This window comes from Scylla paramamosain, chromosome 16 (assembly GCF_035594125.1).
Source record: "Scylla paramamosain isolate STU-SP2022 chromosome 16, ASM3559412v1, whole genome shotgun sequence".
Lineage (NCBI taxonomy): Eukaryota > Metazoa > Arthropoda > Malacostraca > Decapoda > Portunidae > Scylla > Scylla paramamosain.
The window spans coordinates 326,780-344,217 of NC_087166.1; the positions used below are offsets into that span (position 1 = coordinate 326,780).

Here is a 17,438-nt window from a genome sequence, read left to right on the forward strand (position 1 = left end):
ACTCAGGAGCACCATCACTGTCACTGTCTTACCTTTCACTCATCGCTATATTTCCTTACACAATCTATCTTCACCAGCTTTCATCATTCTCACCATCTTTCTTTCTTTTTTCTTTTTTTTTTATTTCCAACGACTTCCTTACTCAAAAAACACTATTATTTTCACCATCTTGCATTACAGTTTCTTCCTAATACACTCTTACATTTCTTTTTTTTTTTATCTCCAACAGCTCCCTTATTCAAGAACACTACTATTTTCACCACCTGCCTTTACTCTCACAATTTCCCCTAACACAGCCTCACAGTTTCTCCCTGATACAGCCTCACTCTCAGCTTCCCTCAACCTCGTCTCCCTCCTGCAGGTCTCTCATCGCCTTCATACACAAGTCACTGAGTCACGGCCGCTGCTCATCCCCGGCTTACCGCACCGCCCAAATGAGCAACCTTGCCTCGCTCGAGTCTGGCCACGCAGCATCCCTGATGAAGCCCTCACCTCGGAAGCAGCTCATGGTGACTCATTAACGCGGGGAAACACACACACACACACACACACACACTCTCTCTCTCTCTCTCTCTCTCTCTCTCTCTCTCTCTCTCTCTCTCTCTCTCTCTCTCTTACAGCGTCCTCTCCTACACAGCCATTGAAAACATTAATTGATCATATGGCTTGTTCACTTTCCTCTGTTGTTGCTGCGCTTGACTCATTTCTCTTTTCATTCCATTCTTTGCTGGTGTTTTGTTGAATATACTCGTACTGTTGTCTTGTGAAGCTTTTATGCTATTTTCTGAACATTTTTCTCGGTGTCTTAAGTGGATAGTTTTCCTTTTTTTCTTTCGTTTATGTTCTTACTGAATGACCAATATTATTTTTTTATTTTCATTTTTTTCCAGATTTTCTTGACCAGAGAGAGAGAGAGAGAGAGAGAGAGAGAGAGAGAGAGAGAGAGAGAGAGAGAGAGAGAGAGAGAGAGAGAAAGGCATTCTATGGTCTGCAATGTCTGTAGGGGCACGGCACTTTGGTGAGATACATTTCCTACCTCGACACTTTAACCTGCATGTAGTTTTTCTTCATCATCCGCGTCCCTTAACTCCTCCTCAACATTCCACGCATGCACCGATGTCCGCCATAAACAGTTAAGACTCTGTTCTCAGTCACACGTCCGCTCATTACTTTTTCCTCTTCCCCAGCGAGGGAGCACCGCGGCCATTACTGAGGTGAGGCAACCGGCAGGTGAAATAAAAAACTCGTCCAGCCCGACCAGAAAGAAATCGTTCCCATGCACGGATGACCTAACCTCTGACAGCGACTTTCTAGCGCTAATTCCTAGGAAGCCGCGGCGCAGGGAGGAGCAGGGAGGGTATTCAGGTAAGGACTCACCGTTGAGACACACACCTGTGAGCTTGTCCCTGGCAGTAGAATGAGCACCTAACATAGCAGAAAAGTACCCTGCTCTTGTATGTAACTGCACCATCTTTAGAGACCCGTGTCGAGAGGAATAACGCTCCAGGAGACACTGCTAGGACGCCACACGTAAGGGAACTGAACCAATCGACATGAAAAAATTGAAATACTGATTTTTCTATCCATGAACATGAGTCATCTCACCTCTAGGATGTTTTTAAAAGGAATAACACTAGGAGACACTGATAGGACGCCACACGTAAAGGAGCTGAACTAATCAACATGGAAACAATTGAAAGACTTGTTTTTTTTTCTCTTCATCTTACCTCTGGAATGTCTTTAAAACAAGTTACTCTCTATGTAATGTAAAGGAACCACACTAATTAACATCAATGCACCAGAAGATCTCTCTCTCTCTCTCTCTCTCTCTCTCTCTCTCTCTCTCTCTCTCTCTCTCTCTCTCTCTCTCTCTCCACAAGTATAACAAAATTTTCCAAATACGTAATACGATTAATATATATAGAAACATCTCAAGTTTTTTTTCCACCCCATAAACATAGATTAGTCTCCTGATTTCTTCTCGAGCTTATCAAAAGTAGTGTAGTGTAAATCTAAAGTATCATTTCGAAAGGCACCACTGACAGCACAAGGAATGATTAAGTAGTTCAAATATTTTCGTGCTCGTACTTTCAGCTTTGTTCAGTAAAATAGTCGGGGATTGCTGAAATGAAGCAACACGTGTTATCATCAGTAGCATTGCAAAGGGCAGTAGCCAAAGACACAACCAAACACCCCAAGTCAGGCACCTCAGAGGCTCAACTCCCCGCCACTAAGGTCCGCGATCTCAAACCATATGGCGGCTTATCGTGACCACTTTTAGCAGGTTGTAGAGGAAGGCATCGCGGTTTCAAGGATATTTTTATGATATTAGACGTAATATAACAAGAATTCCACACCATCAATGAGAGAGAGAGAGAGAGAGAGAGAGAGAGAGAGAGAGAGAGAGAGAGAGAGAGAGAGAGAGAGAGAGAGAGAGAGAGAGAGAGAGAGAGAGAGAGAGAGAGAGAGAGAACCCGACTAGTTATCTGTGGCCTTTTGAAAACCAGTCTTTATATGAAAGCAAAGCGTTTCAAAGTAGGAATCTAAGGATCATAATCTTACACGCCTTGAGGTTTCATTAGAACTGTTCTCATAAACCACAGTGATCAACAGTAGCGCTCTCATTGGTGATGGTGCAGAATCTTTGTTACAGTGTCGCCAGAAACATGTAAAAAAGGCCAAATAACCTTCAGTAAGGCCTGTGAAAAGCATCGAGGTAAGGCGACGAAAGGTTTGGGAGCACAGTCAGAAGTCCTTTGCTCTCTCACCACGACTGTTTTCAAAGGCCACAGAAATGAATAACCGGATTCTCAAGCGTGCTTCTCCTGTTGATAATGTAAAAACCTCGTTAATCTGTCACTAGAACCGTAAAAAAATACACCTTGAAAACCCGTGTCATTTTAACTGGAGGCCATTGAAAGTAGTCGAGGTGCGGGCAGAAGTGGTTCAGAACATGGTCCAAACATTGAGACAGCAACACTCACCAGTCCCCGTTGAGGTAGTACTCCCCCGTGTTGGTGTCCTTGATTGCGAGGTAGTTGGCGGCGTCGTGCAGGTCATGAAGCTTCACGTTCCTGGCCTCTTTGGGGAACGTGACGGCCTCCACGTACCCTGAGCCTATTGTCTGGTTGAACACGCCGCGGTTGGTGACACATTGGGTTCCGTCCCCGTGACACTGACCACATCGGTCCTCCTGCGCCTCCCCGTCAATGGTCCAGTCACACGCAACTCTCTGTTCACAGCCGGAGTGTCGCCAGTGTTAGGTGGTGGTGGTGGTGGTGTTGGTGTGTGTGGTGGGGTGGTCAGAGAGAGAGAGAGAGAGAGAGAGAGAGAGAGAGAGAGAGAGAGAGAGAGAGAGAGAGAGAGAGAGAGAGAGAGAGAGAGAGAGAGAGAGAGAGAGATTGTCTGCCTTTGTATGTTTCTCTTGTTGTTGTTGTTGTTGTTGTTTATCTTTTGCAGCACTATGGTGTCAGTCATAGTGCTGCAAAAGACAAACAACAACAAATAAAAAAAAAACAGACAAAAACAAATAGACAGGTAGACAAACAGACAAGATGGCCATAATTCATACATTAAAAACAAAATACTGGTGATGAACTGCGAAAAAATAAAAGCATACGACCAGTGAAATGAAGGCAAAATTGTCTAGAAAACTCCAGACGAGAATATAAAAGAGAAAATTTGGCAAAGTAATTTGTAAACTCGAGTGGACGAGAATGGAGAGACAAAGAGAGGATAAGGAGGAGGAGGAGAAGAAGAATAAGGAGAAGAGAGAGAGAGAGAGAGAGAGAGAGAGAGAGAGAGAGAGAGAGAGAGAGAGAGAGAGAGAGAGAGAGAGAGAGAGAGAGAGAGAGAAGATTGTTTTGAGAGTTACAGCTTAATCAATCTCTGTGTATGAGAGACCGACACACACACACACACACACACACACACACACACACACACACACACTTAAGCCACGGTTAAAACACACGTCCAATCCACTTCACCCAAAATGGCTTCTGACACCTCACAGCCAACACGCGCCAACACAAACAAAGTATTACAGGTCGGCTCCTCACATCACCAGCCTCCCTCCTCCTCCTCCTCCTCCTCCTTCTTCCCCTTCTAAGAGGTGAGTAGTTTTGATATCCGCTCCTCATCCTCCCCTTCTCTCCTTTTCTGTGCCTTTCTGCGCGCCATGAGTGTGGTGATGGCTTCCTTATGTCTGTCTCCCTCACTACACTTTCTCATCCATTCAGAGAGAGAGAGAGAGAGAGAGAGAGAGAGAGAGAGAGAGAGAGAGAGAGAGAGAGAGAGAGGGCGGCGAGATATGAATGCATCACTCCTCACTCACCTCCCTGCTAGTCGCCCCCTGCCCCCCCAACATGAGCAGCCAAGTGCATGATAAGCCCTAAGTAGACCCTCTCAGGCTGGTGGGGATTACTGGCCAGGGAATGGGGCTGTAAGGGCCGCGGCGCGCACTCTGGCTCCCCGATGCGTGTCAAGGGGTGGAGAGAGGAGGAGCCGCAAGTCTTGCCGCATCTATCCCACACACACCCACCCATCCACTCACCCAACCACTTACCCATCCAGATACACACACACACACACACACACACACACACACACACACACACACACACACACACACACACCTTACACCTGCCGTTGATGCACATGTTCTTGGTGCCTGGCTTGCACGGTGTGCCGTCCACCACGGAGTCGAGGAGCTTCACGCTGTAGAACTCGTTGTCTGGCTTGCAGTCCAGCTGGCACGGGGAGCCTGCGAAGGAGCGGCACATCCTCAGCCTCGCCTGCACTTCACTACAAAATTTCCTCTTTGTATATGCACATGAAATTATTAATTCAGTGAGGACACTTACTTTGGTACAATACAGGCAGCCAGGTGCGGTTTTCCCCCTTGTACGGCTGCTCTCCGTGCTGGGAACACTGCACGGCGCGGAAACTGATGCCATTCTCTGGACACTCCTGCCGATTGGAGTGACAGAAAGGGTTTTAGTCACGGCCACCACGAGGCGTGCCTCTAAAGACTGTTACACTGAAGATATAGTGACACTTTCCTTACGTCACGTGACTCACCTGAGTGTTACAGATGCGGTACCTCTTCCTGTCGCCGGTGCAGTAGCGGCCGCCATACGCCGGGGACGGGTTGTCGCAGTGGCGCACGGCGACGGCCACGCCAGCGCCGCAGGTCCGCGTGCACGACGACCACGACGACCACGAGCCCCAGTTGCCGTGGATGGCTGCCGGCTGCTCCCCCATGGTGACACACTCCCCTGCTGAGCACCACTGGGTGGGGGACGGGGGGCGTTACTGAGAATCCATAAGGACGCGACCGCTTCCCGGAAAGGAGTGCCAAGTGCCGGACTGACGCGCGTGATGGAGTCTCACTCTTCTCGGAAGAGCTTTTATAGTTTTCAAGATTCAGAATGCGTCAGTCTATACAGTACCAATACAAAGCGTCTATCAGCCAAGCAGTAGCGCTCCTCTCCCCCTTACCTATCTATGTTTCGTATATAAAACCTACTCCATAACTGCAGAAAATCATCCTCTGTTATTTCATTGATAATGTAATCTCCAATCTCATGTATTTACACCTGGAAAAACCGTGGTGCCAAGAAATCCCTGACGTGCTGCACTGCTCTCAGCCTGACAATGTTATTTTGCACAGATATGCCCTTCATTTGTTTCTTTCAATCTCTTGCTTACATGTTGTCAAAAAGTAATCTTTGAAAAGCAGAAGCGTCAGTCTTTACAAGTAACAGTGTAGCTGACAAGACAGAGAGAGAGAAAAAAAAAAGGCATGTGTGACTTGAGGAGCGAGGCCTGGCTGCATGCGCGCGGCAGAGGCTCGGCGGCTGGTACAGCTTACCTTGTGTTTGCCGCAATGCGTGCCCTCCGCGGCAGGATCCATTCTCGTGATGCAACGGTTGTTGATTCGACACCACAGGGTTTGGCACACCCTCTCCATGCCCTCGATGTCTGAACAGTGGGTGGCCTCCTGGCCGTAGCTGAGGCGGCACTGGTGGTCGGCGTCGTACATGGCGCCGGGCGGCAGTTCCGGGAACCTGTACTCGACTGTCGGTGGCTCGTCCTCCAGGCACGTCCCCCAGTTGCGGCTGTAAGGACGCGAGGAAAACACTCAGGCGGTGAAGCATTGAATCCTGTCTCGCCCAAGGCAGGCGGGACAGTATCGACTTGAACATCCCGAAGGCGTCCTCGTCTCACCGCCTCTCAACACCCACTTGTCTAAGGTTACATCCAGGTCGCCTTCACACTGTACCTATTCTTGTACTCTCACGCCAAGGGCCTGGCGGGCTGCGAGCAACACGGCCCATGTGATGAAAGACTTAGAGTGTCACTACAGGCGCGCCACTGCCCACGCTAGCAACAGCTTCCCATGGATCATATCACATTATTGAGTGCAATAACACACACACACACACACACACACACACACACACACACACACACACAGGGAGAGTGCCTGTGGTACGCATTATACAGGGGCATTTGATCAAGTTATTTCTATGAGAGAAAAAAAAAAAAAAAAAAAAAACAGAGGCATCGCGGCTCACCTCGCAGCGCGCCGCGCCTTCCCGCTGCCTGGCCGTCACCTTGCATTATTACAAATTTACTGCATGCTTAAAAGGAACTGGGAAATCTGGCACAATAGCGCACTGACAGGCAGCAATTAAAGTTTTGTGCATGACCTAAATAACCAAGCGCCTTGTGACTAGTTTAGAAACCCCGTTGCGCCACACCCTCGTGACCTCCGGCGGGGGTCATGCATCGCGGCGAGTGTGTGTGCGACCGCCCGCTGGGGGTGACCCAGGCTGACTCAGATTATGCTGTAGGTCACGATCGGCCACGTGACCGCCACGCTCTTCCCTCCAGTGCACCGTTGCTTTACTGATGGCTGGAAAGAAGGCAACACGTGTCTTTTTGTCCTGCCTGACGTTGTTGCGCAGCGGATGCGTTGCTATCATGTCACCCGCGCGGACCCAGCGCCCTTTGTCCCGCGTTCCCTGGCACCCCGCCGTGCTGATGTAGGAAGCTGGTGGTGGTGACGTCACTACAACACGAACGGTGCTTCTATAGTGACAGTGACCCCATTAGCTTCACTGCGACGCTCTTTATACGGAAAGCGACAAGGTTTCGCCCTTAATGTCGCGACTCGCTCGGGGCTGCTGAAGCCGCGTTATGAATGCGAAACACACGGGAAACCTGTCTGGTCACATCCCTTGAGCCGGCCTCTCGCGGGGATACCGAGGAACGAGCGGCCCAGACGAGGGTGGCTGCGGCGTCCCCGCCGCGGTGTTGTGACGGCGAGGCGGCGGCTCCTGCCAATAAGGGTTCAGGGAGATGCGTGTGAAATAATTATTACTCTCACTATTCTGAGCGAAGGAAAGTGTGTGTGTGTGTGTGTGTGTGTGTGTGTGTGTGTGTCATGGCTGTAGTGGTGTGGCGTGGCGCCGCGTGGTGGATGCGTGGCTGCCTGTAATGTGTGGGCTGTGGTGGCGCCACGAGGTGGGGTGCCAGGTCGAGCGTGACATGGGGAAGCAGGACACGCAGAGCAGAATAGTCGTGGGTGTCTGGCCCACTTCTCAGCCCATTAAGGCACGCTGTCCACTGTGCTGCCTCGCCTCCCTCTGGGTTCTTCACCCTCTTCATTTCCCTCTTTACTCTCGCTAGAGCATAAAGAGCTTAGCAATGAGCAAACGATACTATGTTGTTTGAGAATTGCTAGTAATTCTTTATAGTCTTGTAATTCTTTATAATCCCCTGTAATCCTTTGTAAGTCTTTGTAATCTCTCATAATTCCTTATAATCCCTTTTGATTTTTTGTAATTAATTGTAATCCCTTCTACTTCTTTGTAATTTCTTATCATTTCTTGTAATTTCCTGTAATGACGTAATTAATTGCAATTGTTCGTAATATTTTGTAATTATTTGTAATTCCTTGCAACACCTATAAATTTCTTGAAATCCCTCAAGAGTCTTTAAATTTTTAAACTCCCTTGTAATAATTCCTTGCAATCCCTTGTTACACTTGTAACTCTGTTATTGCTTGTAATACACTGTCATTTCTTAAAATCCTTTGTAATCCGCTGTAATCCCTTGTAATTTTTTAATTATCTTTTGTAATCCAAGTTATTTTCTATGATCCTTTGTAATTCCCTGTAACTTCATGCAATTCCTTGTAATTCCTTGTAATTTTTTGTAATTATTTGTAATCTCTTGCAATCCCCTGTAATCTCCTGTAGTTCTTTGTAATCTCTTGAAATTTCCAGTCCTCTGTAAATTCTTGAAATCTTTTGTAATTCGTAACAGGAGCGACAGAACAGACATAAGACAGTGACCGATTAAGTGCAAAGGAGGTGAAAACTTTATTAATATTACCTTTATATCCTCTCATCCTTCTCTCTTACTACCTTTCTCTTGTTCGTTTATCTCTTCTTCCTCTCTATCTTTATTTCTTAGTGTCTCTCTTCCTCTACCAAACTGCCATTCGCCCCTGTTGTGGCTGTTTCGACTTGAAGCATTTCCTCTAATGGACATGCGAATTATCTTAGTGAAGCTCGCACATACATCTACAAGCACACACACACACACACACACACACACACACAAGAAAAAAAAAAATAGAGCATCACTTTACGTAGTTTATATATACTCGTATAGATAACACAGTAATAGTAGCATGAACGTATATATTTACATAAACATACACACTCCCGCCTACACACATGCACACTCCCGCCTACATACGTACATAAACACACACACACACACACACACACACACACACACCATTACTCCTGTCCCTGTGTTACGCTCCTCTCATTCTCTTCATTTCTTCTCTCGTTCTCTTTGCTTTCCCTCTTCCCTTCCCTCTCCACCCTACATGCACTTCCACGCTTCTGCACTTCCTCCCTTCTCTTTCCTCTTTCCTTTCATTTCCCTTTTTCCTTCTTAATTTTCTTTACCTTTTTTTTCATTCATTTTATTTCCTTTCTTTTCCACCACTTTTTTTTTTTTTCCCCATCCGCTTGGTCTAGTAACTCATTTTGTCTGTCTGTTTGTGTGTCTGCCTCTCCTTCACCTTGATAAACGGTGGCGCAATGAGCAGCACCTAAACGTTTAGTCACGGGTTCAAGCTTCCACCCAGCGCCATTTAGCAGGTAAGCAGCGCCTCCCAGTACAGTCTTCAGGACCAGCATGGCCGCGTAGAGTCCCCCCTCACCATTTCCCCACACAATTTCCCTGCCAGCTTTTGTCCAGCTCTCACCTTCTTACTTTGTTTTGCATTACTGTTTCATTTTCTTGCCTCGATTTCTCGCTGTTTTCTCACGTCTACTTTTCCTCACTACTACTACTACTACTTTTCTATCACCACCAGCACTACTACTACTTTTACTACCACCACTACTACTGCTATTAACTAACAGCTCAGTCCCACACATAACCCACTCCCTCCGTCTGTTCCCGCCCCTGAAGCTCCAGTCGCCCCGCCTGCCCTGCTCCTTCACCCGCAGGACAGGTGACAGGTGACTCAGTGATTGGTGAGCCTCGTATCAGGTGAAGTCCGGCCACAGGTGGAGCCAGATACACCTGGTCCACCTTGAAAACACCTGGCTGATCTTTGGTTGTCACCTTTGCGAGGGAATCACAGAGAGAGAGAGAGAGAGAGAGAGAGAGAGAGAGAGAGAGAGAGAGAGAGAGAGAGAGAGAGAGAGAGAGTGAAAGCAAGAGAGTATTGTACTTAGTTTGCTGACTTTCATTACCATTTTTTATTTACTTCCTCCTCTTCCCCCCTTCCCTCCTCCTCAAAGAAACGGCTCTGTCTGCTGCTGTTCTTCTTCTATGTTCCCTTGTGTTCCTTCTCTTCCTTCCTCTCCTCGTCTCTCTAATTGTGCTTTCGAATTACGGGAAAAATATCGAGGCGACATAACGGAGAAGCACTTCCTTAAATGGCGCTGCACACACACACACACACACACACACACACACATACACACACACACACAAATCTTACTCCATTTACTTTATTTGTAGTGAGTCAGTGATCCCAAACACACTCGCTTCTGCTCCTCGCCGCCCTCACAACACCGTCAGCAGCGATTAACCTTGAGTCACCCCTCCCCCACCACTGCCTCGCCCGCCCCCGGAAGCTTTAGCGGAGTTGACAGCCAGTTTTTCAGTGCTTCTTTTGTAATATCAGCGAGTGGTTCCTGCGCGGGGCGGGCCGTGAGAGCACATGCTTTCACTCCCGCTCGGCTGCCACCTCGCGGGTCACTGAGCTGGGAAAGGCCGGCGAGCTTCCTTATACGAGTACAAATGCTCCACGTGCACGGCAACACAGTAATGTATTCCTCGCGCTGATCAGACAGTACTGGGCGCGCCATGAATGGTAGAGCCTGAATGAACTAATGAACGGGCTTGCCTTCATCAATACGGGCGGTCTTGAATGAACTGAAGGCGTGGTGCTGAATGAGATGGAGCCTGACGAGGAGTGGAGTGTACATAGTGATGAAAGGAGCGAATCGATCTGGCTAAAGGAATGTTAACAAGTTTACCGAAGTGACATGAAATGAACTACACATCTCTTGGTATTTTTTGCGTATTAGAGGCGGGCATAAAGCTGACTGAGGGAGCTGTAAAAGTTACTAAACACACGCCGTAAAACAGAAGAAAAGACCGGCTGTAAACCTGACGAGGGGGATCGGCTATACAGAGCTAACTAAAAGGATGGCGAGGATGGTGCGGGGCTAACCAGAAGGATGCTATCAACTAAAGAGAGGCTATAAATTACACGAGTACCAGGCGACGGGTGTGGGGCGGCGCTGTGGCCTTGAGAGGGGCGGCAGTGTGTGTGTGTGTGTGTGTGTGTGTGTGTGTGTGGGCGGAAGGAGGACAGGCGCCCCAGGGATCACCTACGGCGGAGCGAGGTAGAGAGAGAGAGAGAGAGAGAGAGAGAGAGAGAGAGAGAGAGAGAGAGAGAGAGAGAGAGAGAGAGAGAGAGAGAGAGAGAGAGAGAGAGAGAGAGAGAGAGAGAGAGCCTTCGTGATTTCCCTGTTGTGTCGCTGATGACTGAGACTTCCGAAAAGGCACTCCTCCTCCTCCTCCTCCTCCTCCTCCTCCTCCTCCTCCTCCTCCTCCTCACTTTCTTCCTCTTCCTCCTTGTGGTGCGCCCCGGGTTGTGTCAGCACCGTCAGCCGCCACCCGCAACACGCCCTGCCTCCCTCATTCATGCTTGCTCACGCCCTCATTTCCACCCTTCACGTTTCCCTGCTCTCCTCACTCCTCCCTCGCCCCTCCTCCTCCTCCTCCTCCTCTCACTCCTCCTCCTCACACTTAATCCTTCTTTTTTTTTTCTCTCTCTATCTTTGCATCGCCTGTCTTCACATGTCTTTCCTTTTTACTTCGTCTCCCTTCAGTAGTCTCCTTCGTTTTCTATTTATGTCCCTTCTTCATCTTTGTATCTTCTTCCTCTATGTTTATTCCCTCATATTTCGTCTTGCCAAGTTTCCTTTTTTTTTACTATTTTTTTTTACATTTTCTTCCTTCGCGTTTCCTTTCCTCATATTTCATTCATCTATTTTTGCTTCTTTATACTTCTGCCTGTACAAAACTGCCTTCACCTCCTCCTCACTGTCCTTTCCTTCCTTCGCTAGCCTCCATTCCCTTAGTCCCTCCATCCAACCTCCTTCCTCCTTCTGCTTCTACGTCTTCCTCTTCTCCTTTTCCTGCTTGTCATCAAATACTGTGTCGATATGCAAGGTTTTGTTGTGCTGGGTTAGATAAACACTCCATATTTTCTCCGTCTTCTCTTATTTTCTTGCTCTTATTTACTTTTTTTTTTTATCTCTGTTTCTTATTCTTTCGTTTCGTTTCGTTTTGTTTCTTTTTTCTCCTCTTTCTTTTCTATTCTTTCCTTTTCTCTTCTTTCCTTCCTTCCTTCCTTCCTTCCTTCCTTCTGTTCTCTCTTTCTTTCTTTCTTTCTATCGTTCGTTCGTTCGTTCTCTCTCTCTCTCTCTCTCTCTCTCTCTCTCTCTCTCTCTCTCTCTCTCTCTCTCTCTCTCTCTCTCTCTCTCTCTCTCTCTTTCTCCATCAATCTGGTTATTTTTCTCCACAAGACGAATCCTTAAATATCATAACCCCAATGTCTTCCTCAGCTCAGCCCCGCTCCTTTCGAAACACGCATTACTACAGTCTTTTATCTCAGCCGCAGTGTGTTATCAGCTGCGTGGACATTCTGAAGTGTGTGATCTTTCTTCATTCAGGAAGGAGAGCGGAAATACGCCCTCTGCATTGACAAGGTTAAGAGTTTCTTTCCCCGTGACCTTTAAGCGCTGGGTTGGTGGATAAAGGAAAGTGGTAGTGGTGGTGGATGGGTGGATAGGTGGATAGGACGGTGGTAAGGTTAGGTTGATGGTGGAAAGAGAAAGAGTGGGTGGGGGGGAGGAGGAGGAGAAGGAGAAGGATGGAAAATGTACACTAAACGGAATGTAAAGAAATGAAAGGAGATAGGCAAAGTAGAAGGGGTGTATGGGTAGGATATTAAACTGTTTGCTTGGAGGAATAAAAAAGAAATATGAAACAGCTTGCTTGAAAGAAAAAGATATTAAGTAGCTTGCTTGGAAGGGGGAAAAAAAAAAGACAGGGAGGTGAATGAAAAGATAAAAGGTAGAGAGATGACATGTGAAGGGGCAGTTGAGAGAAAAGCTGATGATGAAGACTGCTGATGTTTGGAGCTGGTGAAGAATATAAGGCTTAATGATGGAACATAATGGAACATGTGCTGTGTTGCTGTCCACCAGATTTACAGAGAGACATGAGGATAGAGAAAAAGCAACTGAATATCCACTGCACCGCTGTATACATCCGTTGTTAGTGGCTTTATGAAAGGAGATAAAATAGGTATCAATAAAGAAAGGTAATAGGTTAAGGAGAAAGGAGGGAAAGGAAAATGGGATATAGAAAGTTACTAGTGAGAGTGATGTTGATATTGGAAGAAGTGACTGGCTGAAGACTGTGCTATGAGGGTTTAGTTAGCATGGAATGTGTCTTGTAAATCCGAGAAGGGCGAGGCAGGATTATCGGCACAGCTAATGATATTATTGAAAGTGTCTGAGAGAAGATTATATGATGACTGATGGTATGAGAGGCGGGTGTTTAATATTTGTGAGTCTGAGGAGGGTGGGTAATAGGAAAGTTAGCCGGAGGGAGAGTGTGAGAGGAAGGCTGTGGGTGTGAACAAAACAAGTCATAATGCTTCACAAGACTGTGCAACATATGCGTCCTCACGTCAAGCTGATTTATTCATAGATTCCGCCTGGCACAGTTTCCCATTCATGTCGCCAAATAAACAAATGCAAGAAAGAGAGAAAGAGGAAAAAAAAAAAAAAAAAAATGAGAATTGCACGCAAAAAAGAAGACAGAAAAAAAAATAATAACCTAACCTAATCTGATGCATACCAGTTTATCTACATCCTATTTTTTAACTGGTCGAAAAATCATTCACATATTCTCCTTGTCCCAGTTCCATGGTCTTCGCTGCAACATTAAATCCTTTAACCACTATTCTGAGTAGCGGCCTGAAAAAACAAAACCAATAATAGAATAGACGAATAAGCAAATAAATACCAATCATATATATTTAATAGATGATATCACAGAGGAATGCGCACGAAGAGAAAATACGTTAAGGGGACGAGTGGACAGAGGGAGACTTGTTGGGAGTGACAGGTGGCGGTGGTGGTGGCGGTGGTGGTGGTGGTGGTGGTGTAGATGCAGAGAACAGAAAGCACGGTTGTTGGCAGCGTGAATGGATAGGCCGGGGGTGAGGGGGGGTGCGTATCAGGAGGGCACCGAGGGATAATTCTTACTGGTAAATACGAGGGGCGCTGTTAATGAAGACTGGTGGGAAGCAAGGACAGAGTTTTAGGGGCCTTTTATCTATTTATTGTCTTATTTATCTATCTATCTATCTGTCTATTTATTTCTGGCTATCTTTCTATCTATCTATTGATCTATCTATCTATCTATCCATCTATCTATCTCTCTATCTATCTATATATTGATCTATCTGTCTGTCTATCTATCTATTCATCTATTTATCTACCTATCCATTAATCAATTCATCTATTTACCTATTATATCACGAATCTATGTGTGAAGCAGACTTATTCCCACAAAACCTTCAGCCTTTAACCAGCCTCCTTCTTTCACACAAAAAATGCGTCACTGTACACTAGGAATAATGAAACGGGAGGAGTGAAGAGATAATTAATTGCTGTCAAAGGAACCAATAGACTGCGAATGGTTGTTGTTACTGGACTGGTAGGTGGAGACTTGTGGTTAGTGAAAATATTGGCTTGTAAGGATAAGTGTTAATGAAAATATTGGATCAGAAGGATAACTATTTAAAAAAAGAGTAGATCAGAGGGATAAATGTTAATGGAAATAGTGGATAATGTTTTTAGTAACTTCCATGATCTTTCAGTTAACTTTTTCTTCAATAATAATAATAATAATAATAATGATAATAATAATAATAATAACAAAGTTGATGTTCCACTTAATAAACGTGAACATTTCCTCCTCCTCCTCCTCCTCCTCCTCCTCCTCCTCCTCGCAGTTCTGTGGGTCAAGGGTTGAGGCGTTGAGGTTGTGAGAGGAAGGAAAAGGAGGAGTAGGAGCAAGAGGAGGAGGAGAAGGAGGAGGAGGAGGAGGAGGAGGAGAAAAGTTCACCGTACCTTGAATATCCAACCTTCACGCATTAACACACACACACACACACACACACACACACACACACACACACACACACACACACACACACACACACACACAGATTTGTCATATGAAAGATAAAATAAAGACGGTTTTTGATGATGATGATAATGATGATGGTGACGATGATAATAAAGAGAAGGAGGAAGAGGAGGAGGAGGAGGAGGAGGAGGAAGAGACAGGGGGAGTTTCTTTCACCTTTGCAATTATCATATTTTTCCATGTTTATTTCATTATTTCTTCTATACTTCCTTGTTTTCTTTTACTCCTTTTCATTTTAACCCCCCAACTCTCTCTCCCTCTCTCTCTCTCTCTCTCTCTCTCTCTCTCTCTCTCTCTCTCTCTCTCTCTCTCTCTCTCTCTCTCTACCTTAACCTCCCCGTCCTCCATTCTTCCTCCACACTTTAATCCCGTCCCTCCCCGTCCCTTCCTCTTTCTCAATGACATTTCTCTCCTCTCCTTTCTCTCCCACTCCTCCTTCCTCACGTCTAGTTACCACGCAGTCCATAACCATTGTCACTGTGCGCACCTTTTTACCTCGTAGTCACCTGTGTGTGTGTGTGTGTGTGTGTGTGTGTGTGTGTGTGTGTGTGTGTGTGTGTGTGTGTGTGTGAGTGTGTGTGTGTGTGTGAGTGTGTGTGTGTGGTCAGTATCTATCTGTTCGTCTGTCTGTCTATCTATTTATTTGTCTATATATTTTTATCTATCCATCTATTTATCTGCATATCTACTATCTATCCAGCTCTCTCTCTCTGTCTATCTATCTGTCTGCTTATCTATCTATCTAATTCTCTCTCTCTCTCTCTCTCTCTCTCTCTCTCTCTCTCTCTCTCTCTCTCTCTCTCTCTCTACTTACCTCCTTACATAACAATCTATCTATCTCCCTCTCTGTATGTCTGTCTGGCTATCTATCTATCTATCTTTCAATATGTCTATCTATATATGTACGACCCGTGTGTGCGCGCTCCTGAAGGCAAGGTCACACCGCCACTCTCGGCTGAATAGAGTGCAGCAGGAGTGGGGTGGGTGGCCGCGCAAGATGAAGCACCTGTGGTCGGGGTAGGACGTAAACACCGTGTTTAGCGCCTCACTCACACCTCCCCAAGGCCGCGGCTGTAACTGGAGAGGTCACTTATCCCAGGGTCACGTGCATACACCCCATCTGACCCTCGACCCGTGTTGATTTAGGGGCTACATGTATTCCGCCTTAGGTATTTGTAGACGCCATGTTCCTCTGTGTATATATGAGTAAACAAATAAGTAGATAGACAAACAGACAGATAGAGGGAAAGACACACACACACACACGCACACACACATTTCTTCCCTCTGTCTGCCCGTTCTCTCTCTCTCTCTCTCTCTCTCTCTCTCTCTCTCTCTCTCTCTCTCTCTCTCTCTCTCTCTCTCTCTCTCTCTCTCGCTAACCCACTCATCAACATTTCACAACATTTCAGCCAAGGTAACACGAGGCAAGCAGGTGAGAACGAGCAGGTAGGGAAATGACATTTTCTCAAGGTCAAGAGTAGAGAGAGAGTGTTGGCGGAGTTCCCAGCGTCCTTCCTCACGCTTCCTATGTCCACACGTTTAAACCTTTTATCCTCCTATCAGTCTATTCTCAAAGGCGACATAGGAAATTAGTCAAGTTATTACGGGTATTTTTCATATTAGTGATGCAGAATCCTCGTTAAACTATCACTAGAATCATGAAAACACCCTTCGAATTCCCGTTGACTTCCGCTTGAGCCTGTTGAAAGTAGTTGTGATGGTTTACTAAAAAGTGGAATGGATTACGAATGCGATAAGATAAAAAAAAGAGCTCGTTTGGTCTCGTAGTAGGAAGAGAAGACTTAGAAGTGATTAAAAGAGCCAGAAAACCAGTTGAGAGAAGAAGATCGAGGGGAAGACAGAGAGTGAGATGGAGGGATGCAACTGCGGAAAAATTACAAAGGATGGAAGTCACAGAGGAAGATGCGAGGGACAGAAACAACATGAAGAGGCTTGTACATGACGCCAACCCCTGACACTCTAAGGAAACGGCGAAAAGAGATGAAGTTACTGCTACTGGTACTCACTCGAGGAAGTGCGTGATCTCCTTACGACTGCAGTTGGACCAGGTGATCATCTTGGCGTCGTTGGTGAGGTGCGGGGACATCACGTGCTGGCTTGTCCCGTCCTGCACCTCACACCCGTTCTGAGGCCCGTCGTGGTTCATGCCGAAACTGTGGATGAGGAAGGAAATGGAGTTAGATAAGTAGATACACAAAAAAGATGGCTAGGTAGATAAGTAAGGAAGTAGATAGATAGATAGATAGATAGATAGGTAGGGAGGCAGAGAGAGAGAGAGAGAGAGAGAGAGAGAGAGAGAGAGAGAGAGAGAGAGAGAGAGAGAGAGAGAGAGAGAGAACATTTAGCATCATTGTTGTGTTTACTCTGCAGCATAAACGCTGCGTTGAGGGAGGGATGGGGGAGGTGGAGGAAGGGGAGAGGAGGTGGACCTGTGAGTGATGGGGAGGAGGGATCAAGGGACATGAGTGGAAGGCTGGAGTGGGGTGGAGTGGAGTGGAATCTTGGTGAGGGTGAGGCTGAGTACAAAGTGAGTTGACGTGATGGTGATGGTGACGTGTGGGTGACAGAAC

The 17,438-nt window shown here is 46.5% G+C and overlaps 1 protein-coding gene across 2 annotated transcripts in view; it reads right to left on the minus strand.

Moving 5' to 3' along the window:
- Positions 1 to 17,438, minus strand: part of LOC135107857 (A disintegrin and metalloproteinase with thrombospondin motifs 7-like) — a 57,481-nt gene that overhangs the window by 15,744 nt on the left and 24,299 nt on the right. For both annotated transcript variants that reach the window (XM_064018156.1, XM_064018155.1), the window contains exons 6-11: positions 16,875 to 17,021; positions 5,876 to 6,122; positions 5,083 to 5,292; positions 4,866 to 4,971; positions 4,638 to 4,765; positions 2,985 to 3,232 (exon numbers count right to left, since the gene is read on the minus strand). In XM_064018156.1, the coding sequence (XP_063874226.1) occupies positions 2,985 to 3,232; positions 4,638 to 4,765; positions 4,866 to 4,971; positions 5,083 to 5,292; positions 5,876 to 6,122; positions 16,875 to 17,021 (1,086 nt within the window). The remainder of the gene's footprint in view (positions 1 to 2,984; positions 3,233 to 4,637; positions 4,766 to 4,865; positions 4,972 to 5,082; positions 5,293 to 5,875; positions 6,123 to 16,874; positions 17,022 to 17,438) is intronic.